The following is a 19,178-nucleotide window of genomic DNA, read 5'->3' as shown; positions in this document are numbered from 1 at the left end:
GTAGATATACATGCCCAGTCGTTTATTCCATTTCCATAGTGTTTAAATGGAAGACAGAATCATCTTTCAGACCACTCACACAAACACATACATACTTCCCCACCTCATCACTAATCCTAATTTGCTGCTGGCAAATACTGCTGGGTCCTATGAGTTTTGTATGTTAAAATTAAATCTGTGTCCAACTGGCCATCCACTAGAATGGCCTCATTGTGTTGCTGCTGACCGAAGGCTGGATAGCTAGGGACAGAGGTGGCTGGCAGACTGCCTGGCTGGGGTTTGCTCACTTGTGACCCATGTGACAATGAGTAGCCAAGTTGAGTCTGTATATGAGTGAGCCAGCATGACCTCATGCCACCTTTGTTGTCGGGACAAGGCACGAGGACACCAGTGCCAAATGTCAACAAGACATTACCATAATTCTATTTTCAGTATCAGAGGATTTCACATACAGTAGATTCAAAAAGAGAAATCATGTTGTGCTGCCAGATGTTCGGTATGAATTTACCAAAAAAGGTTTTTGACAGTCAGTTCACCAAACATTTATTTGAGTGTGTTTGGAATGGGGAAGTATGAAGTGAGTATGTAGAGAAGGAAAAGTTCATCTTAAGAATGACTGTGCATCATTCTGCATTGCACTTGGCAGCTTAATCCAAATGCTGCACAGATTTTCCTTGTGTATTTGTTTTTATTTACATCAACAGCTTTGATGAAGTTGCGTTACTTGGGCTGAACTGATATTTTTCAGGTATCTCTAAAAGTAGCTGCACTTTCCACTGAAAGCTGTTTATTTCTATAAGATCATTATGGTTTGGTTCTAAACTATCTTAAAAAAAAAAAAAACAAGCATAAAACTATAAAGTTACTAACATACTGTTCAGCATAAGCATGTGGAATAAACTCAGAATGTAATTACCTAATTAATTTGTTGACTATTGGACTTAATTAATGTTCCCATTATAAAGTTGAATCCTTTTCGTTGTCCCATACAATTACACCTGATACTGTGGTCAGTTGTGGTCACCCAAACTACTTCAGGCATTAGGATACAATATTACATCATAACAACCTGAGGTAATTATCTGGACTTTGTCTGATGTCCGTCATCTCTGGACAAACGCCCTCGATGCCTCTGTTGCAATACGGTTTTGAATATACGTCGCACAGTGTAATTAAGTGATAAATATTTGGGAAGACTGTGGGAACATTGTGGCAAGTGATGAATGCTTGTTTGCAAAGGTTTAGAACAGGACTCACAGTGACAAGACAGTGTCTGTTTTTATGTGGTTAAAATATTCACAATCTAATATGCAAGAGCTAGAGCTTTCATCTACCTGTGTAAAGTCCTGTCCAGATGTCAGTGATGCCAGGTGTGTGGTTTGTTTTCACAAGGCAGCTGTATATTTCATTTACCTAGTTAGTGTTGATTCTTGTTGGTGGCCGTGCAATCTCTGTTTGTGAATGCTCCATATTGGGCTCTTTGATTTTGCTAAATATTTAGGTGTAGCTTGTGGCGGGTATTTGCAATCCCACTCACCGCCTGCTAACAAGGTGGTGAGTGGGACTGGGGGATCTAATCACTAGGCGTGTGTTTGTCAGTGTCTGATTTAAGATGCTTGATTTCTGCTGGACTAAAGTCTGACACAACCTGATTGAGCAATACAGCACCGCATTTGTGAACACCCACACAGTCACACATGCAAATACATTTTGTGGAAATAGATGACTCACTGTTGTATTGACATCAATGATTGTCTGTCTCTGCTTATCTGTAATTTAGGATTTTTCAATGTTTTTCCCTTCAAGTGGGAATGCCAAATTCTCCTTTTGGGGGACAGTGTAGACAGCGATTTGCTTCCTCTGAGATGAATGGTGTTGTCAGTCAGTAAAGTAAGGGGAAGCACTCCCAGTCCCCCTGTGTGCAAATGCTCAGACTAACCAGTGGGATTTGCTGGTGCAGGAACAAGGATGTGCTACCTCACTGGCATTCCCACCAGGGAATGCTACCACCTAAGTTTGTGTGTGCCCTTTTGAATTGCACTTTCTTGGTGGGGTTGGAGATGTTGATTTCGAGAGACTGTGAGCCCTGTGTTGTAGGCTGTTTGTAGTCTGCCACCAAATACCATGAGCAGCAGTAGTTCTCTGTACATTTTCTGTTACAAATCACAAAGAAGACAGATCCACAGCTAGCACAGATGCTTTCACTAATTTAAATGGCAGATTTTATGGTTTCTTTCTAAATATAACAAACAATCCAAGTGATGGATTATCACATGACAAAGTGATTTGATTAGATGACTTCCTTAACCAACTGCCAAAACAGTTTCAGCATTTGGTTGGACTGTCGGTGAAAACTTATTTGAATCTAGGATTATTATTATTACTTGAACCATACCAGCTTTTCGCAGCTTTCAATAGCATCCCATGGTCCAACACTGTAACCAAAACTGTTGTTGGCTAGTTGCCTGTTACTTTCTACCTTCTTATTCAAATGTATAGTACCTCAAAACATTTTTTTCTTTACAATGTGAAATAATATCACAACAGCATTTGTAATAATTTCAACTAATAATGTTCTCCACAGTATGAATAACGTATAGCTTCAGAGTTGTAGGAGACTAGAGTCAATGTTGCTCCCAGACATCTTCAGACATCTTGTTTTGTCCAAAATCCAGAGATATTCATATCAAATAACATATTGTTTAACATATATTATTTACTTATTTACTTATTTATTTATTTAAAAGGGACCATGTACAGCTTTAAAATGTCTCCATTTGATGCGCTGCACCAGATTATAGCTTCAAGCTAATTTGTATCTGCAAGTATACACAGTACTCTTTACAGAGTAAAGACAACACACAAAGCTATGCTATGCTATCACAGTGTTTCAAACTATCACACAATAATTATGAAACAACATAACAACCTCGATGTTGTTTACAACATACTGTAGTTGGCTAGTGTCCCGGGTCCCACACATGCATACATGCACTGCTGCATTGCTATGTGGCGGTCAAAGTCACCAATGTAGCGGGTCTCCACAAATAAATCAATGCATGGGAAACACTGTATCATATGTGATAAAGAATGTAATCTCTTCTCTGTCTTTGCAGACTGTGACTGAGTGGGAGTACTGCAATGACCAGCCGGCATCCTAGCCATGCAGAGAGCGCTCACTCCACAGACAAACAACCACCTGCCGTGGCCCCCAAGCTCCATGTGCAGCGATCGCTGTCAAAGGAGACAGTCACCATCCACTTCTCAGCTTTTGGGAAGGAGGAAGAGGAGGAGGAAGAAGAGCTGCACACTACAACTGTCTCCACTACCTCAGCTGCTCAGGATGACTCAAACATTGTGACAGCCTTAGAAGCAAGCGAGGAGATGTTTGAAGGGGCGCCATTGGACTCTGCAGCCGAGGTTGCTGTCATTCCTGAATCATCCAGACTTTCTCCCATTTCTAGACATCACACTAACAGTTCTTCCACACAAACTCTGTCATCGCGTATTGCTGAGCAGAAAAGCTCAACTTCCAGCTCCTTTCCTACTAAATCTTTGAGCTTTCCCTCCAGCGACAAACCTTTTCTAAGTCTGGTGAAGTCTCTTTCCTCTGACAGCGAGTCTCGTGACGGGGTCTCTTCTGTTCCTGCTCCATCAGTAAGGCACAGGCATCTCATGAAGAATCTCGTCAAATCCTTATCTTCAGATACATCCCAGGACTCATCCTCATCCTCCTCCTCCACACCCTACCGTCTTCCAGAGTCCCGCCTTAACCTTCAACTCTTCAAGCAATTCACACAGTCCCGAATGCCGTCTGCTACTATGTCGTCAGCCGGTGACTCTAAAACGGCCCCTTCCTCTCCGTTAACCTCGCCAGATAACCGCAGCTTCTTCAAAGTCTCAGATGTCGAGGCACGAATTGAGGACACCAAGCGTCGTCTCTCTGAAGTCATGTCCGAGCCACTCCAGCTGCTGAGTAAGATCATGGATGAAAAGAGTGGCAGCTTAGTTAGCAGCAGCATTTACCGACCAAAGGCCCTCTCTGTCAGTGCCTCAGAACTCTCCAACATTACTTCCATAAATGGTCACCTGGAGAGCAACAACAATTACTGCATCAAGGAGGAAGAGGGAGGTGACTGGGAGGCTGAGAGCCCCAACAGTGCGGCCTCAGATCCACCTGAATCGCCAGTTTCCTCTGCTGTTGACACTAAGAGCCCCAACAGATCATCTCTACTTTCCATGTCACTGGACAAGTGCTCTATGTCTGCTCTTGCTAAACAGGAGGATGAGGACTTCTGCATCTTGTACAGTGATGACTTTGACACTTGTACTGACACCGATGGTGGTGGTGATAGAACTGAGGATACAGGAACTGGTAGTCAAACTAAAGTGCCACTAAGTGGTAGTACTGAACCATGCAGTGAAGATGAATCTGAAAGTATTAACCCGGTATCCAGTATTCCACACTATACTCTCATCATCCTCACTGTACTGGTCTATGGCTATTTTGTATTACCTCTGCCCAGTTACATTGGAGGAATGCTGCTTGGGATTGGGCTTGGATTCCTTTTAGCCATCGGTGTTGTGTGGCTGACGGGACCAAAACCTTCTGGTGGCTTTAGACATTCCAGAATCAACGGGAAGCTGTGGAGTCTGACCAAGTTGGACATTAAGGAACCAGAAATTTATAAGGTCCGTGACTCTTTCTTCCTTTTTGGGTTCATTTCAGACTTCCTTGGGCTTATTCTGTCATGTAGACTTTAGCTCCTTAAAAATGTGTCTGTTTGATTACATCTGTTTTTGGACTTCTAAAGCACTGATCATTTAGAGGATTTCATAAGATAATACATAATGGCCTCGTTTATAAAAACTGATTTGAAGTGTTTTAAAAATTCACCATGTTCCCCTGACTCTGATCCACAGAGTGGTTAAATCCTGTCCAAATTTTTCTGACCCTACAGATACACAGTGAAATAACAAGTGTCTTCATCGACAATATTATAGGCCAATGTTGAAAATAATATAGGAAACCAATGAGGGAAATCTGTGATGTAGGCTATATTTTACAGTTTTACTAATTTGAACTAATTTAGGCATTGTGGAATTGTATATAGGAAAAAATCCTCAGTTTAAACTAGATGTGCAAAACAGGACCAGGATCAGGGGCCAAACAGACTTGATCAAAACAAAGGGCAATGTGTCACTTCTCCATATTTTTTTACTTTGATCCAAGTTTGGAAATATTAGTTTGGGTTGTATTTTAAAGACGCAACCTGTTGCCCTTGTTCCTGAAGAATCTGTCCATCTGACCCTCAACAGCCACAACACAACAGTGGGCTGGTCTTCCAGCAGTCAGTGGCCACCTTCCTACTGATGCCACTTTTGGTTAATAGCAATTAATCGATTAGTCCAAAATATATAACAACATATAAGTGTAGTATGATTTATAAATGTGTCAAAGGCATTTGTTTTTATTTGGATAAAAGTTAAGCAAATTTGAAAAAAGGAAGCGTCCCCACATGTTGGTGCACACAATTAATACTATGCAGTATATATTGATATTGTGTGTGCGCAGACTGTAAGGGCTGTAGTGTTTGATGGAAATCGGTTCATGTCCAGAACTATAGGGCCTTATATAAGAATATGTTTTGTCAGAATGTTTTGTTTGTTTTTAAGATTTTTTTCTTGCATTTTATCTTTATTAGACGGGACAATGTAGAGGTGGACATGAACTGTGGACATTGTGCCTTGACTATTAGGTCATCGAGACTCCCCGTGATGTTGAAATGTTTAATAGAATCACGCAATATTAAATTTATACATCCATCAGTCCATTCGTTATTTACCCAGTTTTCCTCTACAAGGTCATGGTGAGCTGGAGGTGGAGTACACACAGGACAGGTCACCAGTCACAGAGCCAACACATGTAAACGACCATTCACCCTCGCATTTACACCACCGCAACTGTAAATGTTGATATACAGTAGCAACAGTGAAAATATATTACCTGCATTTTATCATAAGAAGTAGGACTTTGTTTTTTTTAATTTAATTTATGGCGCTGTGTACAGCTGCATCTGTGGGATGCTGACTAGAAAGGCGTACATGCAGTTTAAAAGGTGCGTTTCCTTGACAGTTTTCCCATTGAAGTGACAAAGCGGCAGATAAGTTAGATGTGGATCCTCAATATAGCCAGATGCACTTGAAAGCTCACCACAGAAAGCAAATGACAACAAACTGTTTATGACTCGACTTGAAAAAAGACAGTGAATACAAGACACTTTCTTATCCATGTGAAGTTCATAGAAAGAGACAACTAACCTTTTCTGTCACTGCAGAAGCATGTTAACATGGGTGACAACACACTGTGAGCCGATATTTACGGTGTCCTCATTTTCCAGGCACTGTGTCAGATTGTTGTCATCTCTATGTTTGCAGTTGTTCAAACGCGTTTCTCTCTTCATATGCTCAGAAGCAGACACGGTACATAAGAACTGAATTTTTCAAAGAGAGAATCGTCTCTCTAAAGCTTACAGTGATTGTTTAAGACATCAAACCTTGAAATGTAATCTTCATTACGTAAAATGGTTTTTCCATTTTGGTCTTCCTTCCAGGGCTGGATGAATGAGATATCGAACTATGACCCAGAGACGTACCATGCCACGCTGACACACTCTGTGTATGTCCGGTTGGAGGGCGCCATCATTCGTCTGTCTAAGCCCAACCACAACATCGCCCGCCGTGCTGCACACAACGAACCAAAACCTGATGTCAACTACGTCAGTCAGAAGATCTATGACCTGACCAACAGCAAAGTATGTTGTTACATAACTGACCTGTTAACGTAGAATTATATATATCTTTCAAAATTTTATAGAAATGTGTTCCTGAAACTTCTGTAACTTGAGTAAGTGTTGAATGTCGACCAAATTCTGAATATTTATGTATAGACTTCACTATTTCATTAATATATACTGTATGCTGTTCACCAAACAGTGGTACATGGCTAAAGGGAAATCATAAAAGACTGTCCTCTTCTTCTTGAAAATGGTTGTGAAAAAGTTCTGAAATAAATGGAAACCAAACTTTATTCAAAGTGTTTTTCCCAAATCTTCCCTCAGGTGTATCTAATGCCTCAGAGCCTGGCCAGGAAGCGTGTATGGAACAAAAAATACCCAATCTGCATCGAGCTCGGCAAACAGGATGACTTCATGTCGAAGGCCGAAGGTGACAGGTGTGAGGCCGGCGAGGGCATGGGCATAAGGGACAGAGGAGAGGCGAGTGGAGGAGTGCAGGAGCGAGGGTCTTCGTCCAGTAGAGACCTGACCCTTTATCTATTCGGAAGGACTGGGAGGGAGAAGGAGGAGTGGTTCCAGCGGTTTCTTTCAGCTTCCAGGCTCAAGGCAGACTTGAAGAAAACCTCCAGCGTTCCTGGGAGTAAGAGCGGTGAGCAAAACTGATGTTTGTGTCCACCTCCTCTGCAAGTTGTAGAAGGCAGGGATTTCTTTTCTTTTTCCTTTGTTGTGTCTTTTGTCCAAGACTGAAATTGTGAAATTACTTTTTTTCTAAGGATAGAAAAGTGGCTCTTCCAAAATAAGATTTGGGTACTTTGGAAACAGTAAAAACTTCTGCATCTAATTCCTCACATCTTTTCTGATGTTTGCTGTGGCCCACAGCTCTGAGCTCTCACAGTCGCAGCAGCAGCCGAAGCAGTCTGGACGAGGCGCTGCTATCTCAGCCCAGGTCAAAGGACTCCTCGGTCTCCTCGACAGCAGCAGGCGGTGCCAAAACCAAGCCGCTACTGGATTACAGTGTCTATATGGCCTCTTTACTGCCAGAGCAGGTGACAGTCAGCCCTACAGCTGCCAGCCCTGTTCTCCAGAGTCCTCAGAGCAGCCCTGGAGCTGACAAGAAGGTAGTGCATGCTCATCTTCCATTTACACTATTATTATTTTAACCTCATGGTGTTACAAGCAGTGGAATTATGAACAACAACAACAACAACAAAGTAGCTGGTGTTGTGGCTCAACCTTGTAAAGATTTAGTGAGAGGGGTGGAATTAGTTTTATTGTTGTGGGGTTAAATATCTCCTGTACAGATAAATTAGATTTACAGTATTTCCTTCTAATGTTTTGTGACCTTGTCTGTTGTGTCTTTAGCTCCAGAGCGCCACTTCAGCTCAGGTGCAGCCCAGGGGGGAGGAGGAGGCCGTTGCCTGGGTGAATGCGGCTCTTGGTCGGGTCTTCTGGGACTTTCTGAGTGAGCCCTACTGGGCTGAACTGGTCTCTAAGAAGATTCAGATGAAGCTCAGCAAGATACGGGTGAGTGGAGCAAGGCCCATGGCAACCTTTCCCTTTAGAATTGGTTGAAATTTAAAAGTAGAGGAGAAGTAATGTCATGCTCATCTTCTTGCTAAAAACAATGTGTCCACATACACACACACACACACTAACACAAGTAAGCTCTCCAAATATCAGTGTGTATCTGTATGCAGCTCTTTAAAGGCCCCAGCGGCTCCACACTGGGTTTTGAAGCAGAGGGAGAGAGAGAGAAACACCTCATCCTTCATTTCTATCTCTTCATCCCACTGTTTCTGTCTGATCCTGTCTCTCAGGCCAGACTATTTTGCTTCATCTTTTCATAGGTTCTGGTTGCTGTGACTGTTCACATTATACTCTGTTATATAGTCTTAGTACAATGGTGGAAAAAGCACTGTTCAATCCACGAGGGACAGAGACAAAAGCTGTTGATTATAAGTCGTATGACGTATAAGTTTAAGGGCAGAGTGTATCACCAGTGCTCAAGTGTGTACAGTATGTGTGTATTGTAATTGCTTTTGCAATTTGCTTTTATCATATTCTGCAGATTAATTATTCATGTGCGATGTGCTCTGCTCAGTTGTATGCTTGTCTCTTTTTCCAGTTGCCTTACTTCATGAATGAGCTAACCCTGACAGAACTGGACATGGGCTCAGCCACTCCCAGAATCCTTGGGGCATCCAAACCTTCCATTGACTACAGAGGCAAGAGAGAAATCAATTTCAAACAGTAACACACACAAACACAGTGTGATACTGGCATGTCTGGCCAGTAACATTAACTGCTTCATCCACTGAGCTCTATACACTATTTTCTGGAAAGTCTCCATTTGTTGTGCAGTATTTGCTGAGCTTCGTCACCGGTCAGTGTGCCATGTCCCTATGAGAGATAACAAAGATAAACAATGTAAGCCAGTTATCTATCAGGATACGTTTTGCCATTGAGTTTCCTCTTACTAAGTAGATACAGTGTCAGATTTCCCCAAGAAATTAGTTGGTGCAGCTCATAAGGCTGCACCCTGTTTCCTGATTCAGTGCATTAGCTAAAGTGCATATGCATGTATGCCGTCAAATACACACACATACAACCAAAAGAACTAGCTAGAAAAACAAGTATGTAAAATTATTAAAGTTCCATGGTCATTTTCTGAGCCTTTTTGATAATTCAACAGAGACACAGAAATGCAGTAACTTCAGTTTGCCTGTTGCAGCTATAAAATATGAATCAGTCCCTTTAAATATCTTAATATCCTACAAAGGTAAACATATACGAAATAGGTTTACTGTGGAAGCAACATTGTCATGTAAGTTTTTACTAGTTCTCTCTATGTAGGTTGTTGTCGTTAGGCCAATCAACCGCCATCACTTTATGCCACTTGGACTGTCTCATGAACAGAGATGAGTTGCATGTGTTGTACCGTTGCACAAGCATGAGGTCTAGTTGTGTTTACATAAACATTCACAGGAGAATGTGGCTAACCACCACTGGAGTATAGATTCATATACTGTAGCTGCAGCGTAAACAAGACTAAGCTCCTCACAAGAGTAATACCACATTTCACAATTAAACCTACTGTCTGTACGGACTGCTTTAATGCCCTGCTTAGAGGCGAGAATATGGGTGAAAAAAAAAAGAATTTGAACTTGTGTAACAGGGCAAATGGTTATTAGCGAGTATCAGTATCAACATTACATCACTTTACAAACACTTTGAAACTAATAAAAATGCATAATGCATTTTTAAATACAGCAATGGGGATGTCAAGATAAATGTTTTTTTCTAGCCTCAATAAGTGGGTAATAGTTGGAACCATAACCAATAACAACAATAAAACAACAATTTAATTCAGTGAGCAGGGGCAAAATGAGGTTTATTGTGCATCACACTGTGGCGTAACGTGCACTTACACCCACTCAGCTTGTCAGGCAGCTGTATTGTTGAGGTTAGAGAGACATGCTTGTTTCTTGTAGGCTCTCATCTGGTTAAATAAAGTACAAACCTTTCCCTTCCTCTACAGCTGCTGCCAAAGTGTCTGACCGATAATAACACTGCTCAGAGTTCAGCACGGTCTTGTTGTTAACTGGACAATTTGAAGTGTTACGAACAGGCACTTGTGCTCAGTTAATATAAAGAAATCATATTTACCAAAGATGTTGTTTACTATAGATCCTGCAGAGGTCTAATAGAATTAGACTGGTTAGGGAACTCTTAACTGAGTGCAATACAGTCAGGCCCTAAGCACTTTAGCAGGTCTTATGGTTTTCTGTGGATCAGAAAAAAAACGAGGCTTAGCTACAGTATGTGAGGTCTTAGCATTGTGAACGCTGAAGTTTTCAGCTAACTATGCTCCAGTTTTGATCAGGAGGAGCATTGTACATCATTTTTAGAGGAATCCTTCTATGTTCTTTCAGACATGCATCAGCATTGAGCTCTCCATCCCTTTGTACCATGTTGCTTTTCTCATCCTCCCTCAGACTCTGTGACAGGTCTGTCTCTTCATCTGTTTCACATGTACAGTCTCCTGCTCTCTTCCTCGTTTTCTCTTCCCCTCACATTCTCTTTCATATCATCTTTCTCTTTGTGTCCTTACTCACTCTGTAGTTGCAGTATCTCTTTTCCTCCCTCCTGTTCCATGAGTCACAGCCTCATTTTTATCACTGCATCCTCACATAACCCTGTAATGAGAGCAGGAATTGATTGCTTCTTCAACTGAGATGGCAACAGCATCTCTCAGATCAGTTCCAGGCAAAACACACCTCAATAGCCACTCCAAACACAATCAGTGTGCATGGGACACCATTTTGATGAAAGGTCATCTGGTTTAATTGCACTTTAATTTGGAAACTGCAACATGTTTTGACTTCTCTCTAACAGTTTGCAAGTGAATTGATCCACTGTAAATCTAAAACAGCAAAGTGCCTTGTTTTTAATTGTATTTCTTGGAAGTGAGAGACAGTAGGAAGCTGGAAAGAGGTGCATGCTTCAAACAAAAGATTGGACTAACGATAACAGAAGGCTTTTACTGATTATTGTTCATGCTTCCATTTTCTACATCCGATACTTCTGCAGTGAATGTTTCATTCCTCTTTTCTGCTGTGTGTTTCCATGATCAATGCCCTTTTGATTTAAAGTGGTAGTCATAAAACTTGCAGTGGACACAGTCAGTTTAGTTTCCCCTTTTGAAATTTCCAGTGATGGTACAATGGCTGTATCCTCCACACATCTCAAGTTCTGCTTTTACCTCGTCTCACCCTGCTCCTTCCTGGAACAAGCATGCTGAGTACAGTGGATCGATGAACCTCTCCAACTGTGTGTGTGTGTGTGTGTGTGTGTGTGTGTGTCATTGTGTGTGTTATTGTGTGTGTGTGTGGTCACGCCACATATGTCCACAAACAATTGCATCTTTTCCCATACATTGATTTATTTGTGGCGGCCGACCACAATATGGACTTTGATCGCCACATATTGATTTTCTATTGACAATGGCCTTGTCAATGCCCCCCCCCCAACCCACTCAGATATAGAATGTAATTCTGTGAGAAGCACTGTATTGTCTCTGTATGCTTGTACATTTGTGTCCATGCATGTTAGTTTTTGCACGCACGCTGCCTTATGCTCATGTGTTTCTACACTGTAATGTCAATTTTAGGACGCATACAAGCGGTCACCTTGCATATATGAAGACATTTCTTTGCAGTATGTGCGACACACTGTCCCGACTTTTTGCCGTGTGGCTTCACCCCAATTAAGGAAGCAGTGCCCTGATCCCGCAGCTTGCACGGAGGCTCTTCTCTCCTCTCCCCAAACTAACAAAGCACAGTGCCCTGCATAAATCCCTGACCCAGCCAGACACAGTCCTATTATCCACCACGCCTCTCAGGACAGGCGGGTGAAGCAAGGCCCACTGGGCTCAGCAGACCCAGCATGTTCACTCTGCCTCTGTCTTTCTGATTGCCTAACAGTCTATTTTTACTTGGTGCTTTCTCAAACCTTCTCTGACTTTCTAACCTTCTGTTCTTTCTTCTGCCGAAAGTTTTTTTTTTTTTTTACTGCCTTCATTTTTTCCCGACTTTTTCTTGTTCTCTGAATGTTTTTCTCTCTGGTGCACTAGACTCATTACATTATCCCGTCATTTAGCACAGCCAGCTGGTGTTCAGGCAACACAGCAGTGAGGAAAGGGCACCTAGTCTCAGTGCTGTTTATCTCTGCAGTGTTTACCTTCCCACACAACTTCTCTTGATCTTAACTAAAAAAAAAAAAACTTTCTCTTTTTCACTTTACCCACCCATATCCCCATTGTCAGGAATGCTATCTAAATCTAATTATAAGGACTTGCTGCGCTTTAAATGTCACACCGTGTATTTGTACACACTTTATGGACTTAAGCATTGCATACATGCAAATGTGTATTAGTTGCAGCTAAGTGCCATGTGTTTTGGTTTAGAATCTCTTAATGGCTTTCATCATCTGACTGGCTCACTCCTCACATAATTCATCTTTCCTGCATCATCTCTTGTCCTTTGCTGCCTCCCAGTGCTGTGCAGAGAAACCACACCCATGGTTATGGTTAGCTGTTGCTCTTTGTACACAGGAACATGTGATCTGTATTGTAAAGGGAGAAAAAAAAAAGAGAACTAAAGAACACATTTGTTTGCCCCATACAAGCCAGCCTTTCGATGGAGGCTTTTGAGGAGTTTGTATAATCCAGATTACAGCAGGTATATCAGAGCAGAGGTAAAGGGAATAGAGGGAGAGCCCTGTTTATGCATCCAGTCCCTCCTGCTGATATCAAACAAGGGCTAGAGGGGGAAGATTGTGTGCTCTCCAACTGTTTGTCCTTTCAAAAGACCTTGTGATCTCTCCTCCTTTCTTTTCCCTCCCCTCATCGGGTGTTTCTCTGTGTCTTTCCCGTCTAAGCAGAGGGATCGAGAAAATAAAATCTGTCGGGGTCCCCATTTGTGTGAGATAGCGAGGGAAGATGTGAGAAGATGGGAAACAAAGGAGAGAGAGAAAGATGGAGACAGGAGTTAGCTTGGGTGACTTCTGTGTTCTCCATGTCTCGTCTAGATTCAATTTATCCTCTCATAAATAGGGGTTTTGACAATAGTTATATTTAAGATGAGATAATAAAGCTGGTACTTTTTGACACCACTGCGTATGTGTTCTCCTTGGTGAAGGATTTATCTCATATCCCCAAATCATACACTCATACACAGTTTCACTTCTTTCATTCTAACCCTAACTGACTTTGCATCCCTCAGGTCTGTGGTTTGACCTGGAGATTTCCTACAGTGGCTCCTTCCTGATGACCCTGGAGACCAAGATGAACCTCATTCGCCTGGGCAAGGAGGGAGAAAACCTCCGCTTAGGGGAATTTGGCAAAGATGGGTAAGACAGTTAAGCTCCATCATACCACATACACATTTTAGAAAAGCCCTAAGATATTTCTTGGTTGGATTATTCGCTGTTTCCCCTTTACTTGACATTAAAAAGTATAGTTGTCTCTGTCATCTGTCTGCCACAATCTGTCTGGCACCTCACCTGTCTCACTCTGCGTTTTATATCTTTTCTGCCTTTTATATCTGCTTCTTTCTTTTCAATGTTGTTCCTTCTCTGCCCTCTGGATTCTACCTTTATGCGGCTGTTAAAATCGGATATATTTCTGCTCCTGGTGAGTGCTGCTTGATTTTCAACAATCGTCTCTTCTGTTCAACTCTCATTTTCTTAGTTTTGTATGTTGACAGTTTTTGGGTCTCATTTCATAATACCACCCTTGCTTAATCTAATTAACTATTGATTTCTTAGTGTGTTCGGTGTCTTTTTCAATGTTTTCATCCTCTTTTAATCTCCAAAATCCATTCTCAGCAATGAAGAGGAACACAATATGTTAATATACTGTATGTCCGGGGAAATACAGTAGAGATGCACCAGTCAAACTTTTTCTCTCCTGATGCTGATTCTGATACCTCAAATCAGAGTATGTGGAGATACTCAGTACCAATGCAATACTGAATTAAACATACTTGTACCTCACTGGAATTAATTGGAATCATTTTTATGTAACATGAGGAAATGGATTATTGTGGCATTAAAACTCAACCATTAGTCGACTGTGACAGAATGAGTCCACTGATAATGTATGACACTTACCAAGAAACTGTATAGATGGTTGATACTGCTCCACTTAACGTGGTTAATATTGGTGTCAGTACTTATGTGGCGCATTGATTCGGTGCATTCCTTACATACAGTGTGTGTGTACAGCATCTACCTCTCAGGCCTAGACTGGTTGCCAGAAAATGAGAAGTGGGTGCATTTTTGCCAGTCCTCATAACGAAACAAGTTTAGATCCAGTTTCATATCACATAACATCTGAAAGTTCAAAACACTGAGACAAACATATGGCACTAGTAGAAGCAGTTTTTCAGGTTAACTGACAGAATTCTTTTTCACAACATTGACATTTCCAACTGTTTACCAGCTGTGCATGTGAGCACCATTTGTGTCTACAACTCATTTGTGTCTGGTTCTGTTGGTACAGTAGAATCCAGCTACTAAGAGCAATGAAACACAGAATGCACATGGCATGTCTTAGTGCATGGTTGTAGACGTGTGTGTGTGTGTGTGTCTGTGTGTGTGTGTGTGTGTGTGTGTGTGTGTGCGCGTGCGTGCCTGCATGCGCTCACTCACCATAACCCATTTGTGTTTGTTCATGTGTTTCCAGATACAGGCCACGGACTTACTGCCTGGCTGATAGTGATGAAGAGTCATCCAGTGCAGGCTCATCAGACGAGGAAGACTCCTCAGACGTCTCGAATGACTCTGCTGGAGCAGAAGGGTTAGAATATGTTTATATACATTCCTTGTTTCACTGCTTACCTAATCCATAATCACAACATTTTTTTACTAGGTTTAAACATAGATTTTGATAAACTTATTTTTAATGTGAAAGAAATTGCAATAATCTTTTAAGAAAAAGTAGAGACAAAAGGAGTCAATCATTAAACCAGACAAAAAATGTATCGCTGATACTATATATATATATATATATATATATACACACACACATACATATAATATGTTTTGTATGTGACTAACCCTCCTTTTACTAAACACAGTTTTGTTGGAGGCCACAAGCCGAGCAAGATCATGCGCTTCGTGGATAAGATTACCAAGTCCAAATATTTCCAAAAGGCCACGGAGACAGAGTTCATCAAAAAGAAGATGGAGGAAGTGTCCAATACACCGCTCCTGCTCACTGTAGAGTTGCAGGAACTCCAAGGAACCTTGGCTGTCAACATACCCCCTCCACCCACTGACAGGATATGGTGCGTGAAGAAAGTGTTGTTGTTTATCTCCTATGTAATGTGTGGAATGCTGTGCATAGTGTGTTTCCATGTTTGTCAGAGTGACAAATAATCACATTTTCCTTAGACATGAAACTTTCCCACAGACTGGAAAACACAGGCGAGTCTGTTCATAACAAAGGTCTTCAGATGACCCTTAATTAGCCAATTTCCTCTCTCATGTCAGCAGTGACTTAGTTAAAAAACATACTGATGGATAATTCATGTGAAACATACACACTAAGACACACGCTCCACTCAGACCACCTGAAACTCACTTTACCTTGAAACTGCATGTTTTATTGAGTAAAGTTGACTGAGCACTTGATATGTCTTTGTTCAGTACATCACTGCCCTCTGCTGGTGCATAACTATAATCTGTGCTGCCACCATTGTTCATTTGTCAGCTGTTAAATGAGTAACACGGTTGATTATCTTCTGTTGCAGGTATGGCTTTAGGACACCACCTCGCCTCGAACTGAAGGCACGACCCAAACTGGGAGAAAGAGAAGTCACTCTGGCTCATGTCACAGACTGGATAGAGAAAAAACTGGACCAGGAATTCCAGGTACGGATAGACACATTTCACTTTTCATGTTCATGAAATCTTAAGAACTTTAGGCTACATCCACACTAATGCTTTTTAGTTTTACCACGCATTATTTTTGCTGTGTTCATGCCATGACCCCTAAAACTGAATGGAAACAATGACGTAAACACCTACGTTCACTCCCTGATTGGAACTGATCACCCTCGACTACCAGTGGTGAATGCAATGTGGATAATAAAGTACAAGTGTTACCGACCTTGTTGTCCTTGCTAGCAACTGCTGAACAGTTAAATTCTGCAATTTATTAAGTTACAACTGCCTTTGCTGTTCCTCATTTGTAGTATTTTCTACAACTTACCAACTGCAAATTAGACAATCTGCTTCCTGTTTACGCTGGCAGACACATGCCCAGTGTACGACAATGGTCATGTGATATGTGTTTTCAGCTGTGAGCTAAAACGCTCGTCTGGACGGTCAACGTTTTAGTTTTAAAACTAAAACATATCAGTGTGGACATAGTCTTAGAGGGATATCAGCAGGTCAGTTACATTCAAAGTCCAAATGCACAAATTTTACAAATAGTTACTTAGAACTGCATAGATTTGAACCATCACGTTTATGAAACTTGTTTAACCCCAGATTCATTGCTGCAGGATCTCTATTATTGGTGCTTACTACTTGTTTTAAAGGGAGTTAGCATTTGTCAGGAAAAGTAAATTCTTTTTCTCCTCTATTAGAAAATCTTTGTAATGCCAAACATGGACGATGTGTGGCTGACTATCATGCATTCTGCCACGGACCCGCGCACAGCCAGCGGATCGTTTGTCGTTCCTGCAGTGGACCCAGAACCTTCCCAGCCAGACAGGGAAAACTCCAGCCAGCCATGAAGAATGTTTACAGTGTTTCCTCGAGCTTATGAATTCTCAAAATGGGAACTGGAGCCAAAGTCGATAGGTTGTAAACACTACTGTAATACAAACACATTCCCGTAGTGAGTGGGTCTCTCACTTACCATAGAGGACAATTTTAAAGAAACAAACAGTGAAAACAAACTGTTGCTTGCTGCTCTGTTCAGTAGTATTTATGGTGCCAGAGGAAAAGGTGATTTCTCTTTGAAGGATTTATATAACAATATGGACCTATTGAATAGGGACTAATATGTGAAGAGAGTCATGTTTGGCTCAGAATTGGGGGTGATTTAAGTAAATATATGGGGATATATATACATAAGTTTATAATGTCCTATGAACATTGATGTTGGAGCATTCACCAGATACCTTACAGCCTGCAGATAACAAGTCTCTGCTGAGGCTTGAGAGTGAGATAGAGCACGGTAGCCCCCCTTTTATAGTAGAAATACAGCAAGTGGTGATTCACAGTATGATAGTATGTTGAAATTAGAGGTTTTTCATAGTGAATGGTCAGCATGTGAAGGAGAGTTGTCGTTTCCACTGTTGAGAAATAAAAGTAAGATTTAAAAAAAAAAAAAAAAAAAAAAAAAAAAAAAAAAGTGTATTGGAAAAGCTCAGATACTTGATGTTATGTTGATTTACCATAAACAATAATCCTTTAAGTGGCTTTATGCGAGCGGTTTTTGATCAGGTGTTAACTAAAAGTATTTATTTGTGCTGTGACCACACCCTGAACACCCCGTTCATTTGCCAAACTCCTCTTTCTATGCCAATGATGCGGTTATCTATGTCTATATGGAAGTAATGCTGAAGAGCAGATATGCGTTATGTAGAAGAAATGTCACACTATGTAAATTCCATACTAATGACAAATACAGAAACACAGTAAGTGCAATGATAGAAACACTACACAGGCTTTAGTATGATTTTGTATAGATATTATATTAAAGTGTATGTCTGATGAGAAGTACAAGGCCTCTAACACGTCTATTGAATGTATGTATGGATCGTTTTGGTTTCTTTTGTTGTTGTATGAAAAATGTTTTTACCCAGCCACGTTTTGACTGGGGTATGCAAGTTATTGCACAAAAACAAGTGAAATTCCTCTTTCTGTTTTCTTTTGACAAACACTATCTCAAATTGCATATGTTTTTCCAGATGTTTCATTCAATCGTTATGTTTATGGAGCACCAGGTGTTGTATTTTGCAGTTCATCATTTATACTTTAATGGTGTAGATGACAATTTGTGACGATATGTGACTGTGCTTTAAAAAGACTCTACTCGCCATACTGTATGAAGAAAGACACACAATGTAGGAAAAAGTTAAGGTACGTACTATGTAGTAGAGCATATATTGCCAAGAATGTATAGTCTCATTAACAAGTTCCCTTTCTGAGAAAACCTTTTTTAACCATCTTTCTAATCTTAACCAAAGTCCCTCAACTAGGCCTATAGTGCCAGATCTCTCTCTGCTCAAAGGTACACATCCTGTATTGATATAGCATTGTGAGGTAATATTTACATATATGCTACAATCTCTGCATTAACATGTTTACAGGAATTCTTACTTAGTTTTCATTTTTGCTCTTAGCACTATAACATGAATTATTATTATTATTATTATTATTATTATTATTATTATTTTCGGTATGATCCTCTTTCCTGTTATGCCTTGGTTACTTTATGTTAAGTATGTGTTTTGAATGACTACATGAAGTGGGCTATGGTGGTATTTTTTTTGTCTATGTCTTTGGAATAAACAGAATGAAATAAGATTTTTGAGGATATATGATTATCTTATGATTTGTATCTGTGAATTATTAATGACTTTTTAGAATTAATTAAGGCCAAATTCAGTGAGTGTATCTGCCTTATTTATAGAGCAAAATAAATCCTGTCAGTGAAAGTCTTTTTGATTTCAAATTTTGTATCCTGAATTGTTGACACAAATCTTGCTTGCTATGTATTTATTTCTCTAGATCTAAATAAAGCTGTTTGTAGTAAAGCCTGTAGGCAAATGCCATGTGTTAAGAATCTTATCACACTATCAC

The 19,178-nt window shown here is 40.7% G+C and overlaps 1 protein-coding gene across 2 annotated transcripts in view; it reads left to right on the top strand.

Moving 5' to 3' along the window:
• The window catches only part of LOC111655470 (testis-expressed protein 2-like), a 32,058-nt gene extending 12,923 nt beyond the window's left edge, over positions 1–19,135 (top strand). For both annotated transcript variants that reach the window (XM_023406890.2, XM_023406889.2), the window contains exons 3-13: positions 3,117–4,692; positions 6,615–6,815; positions 7,122–7,446; positions 7,677–7,915; positions 8,160–8,321; positions 8,923–9,022; positions 13,580–13,706; positions 15,043–15,156; positions 15,437–15,646; positions 16,112–16,232; positions 16,952–19,135. In XM_023406890.2, coding sequence (XP_023262658.1) covers positions 3,142–4,692; positions 6,615–6,815; positions 7,122–7,446; positions 7,677–7,915; positions 8,160–8,321; positions 8,923–9,022; positions 13,580–13,706; positions 15,043–15,156; positions 15,437–15,646; positions 16,112–16,232; positions 16,952–17,101 — 3,300 coding nt within the window. In that variant the 5' untranslated portion in view covers positions 3,117–3,141 and the 3' untranslated portion in view covers positions 17,102–19,135. The remainder of the gene's footprint in view (positions 1–3,116; positions 4,693–6,614; positions 6,816–7,121; positions 7,447–7,676; positions 7,916–8,159; positions 8,322–8,922; positions 9,023–13,579; positions 13,707–15,042; positions 15,157–15,436; positions 15,647–16,111; positions 16,233–16,951) is intronic.
• The last annotated feature ends 43 nt before the right edge of the window (positions 19,136–19,178 follow it).

This window comes from Seriola lalandi, unplaced genomic scaffold (genome assembly GCF_002814215.2).
Source record: "Seriola lalandi dorsalis isolate HSWRI2012SDOR001 ecotype SW California unplaced genomic scaffold, Sedor1 jcf7180002054318, whole genome shotgun sequence".
Taxonomy (NCBI): domain Eukaryota; kingdom Metazoa; phylum Chordata; class Actinopteri; order Carangiformes; family Carangidae; genus Seriola; species Seriola lalandi.
The sequence above is the reverse complement of the archived record's forward strand: the minus strand, read 5'-3'. Positions and strand labels throughout refer to the sequence as shown.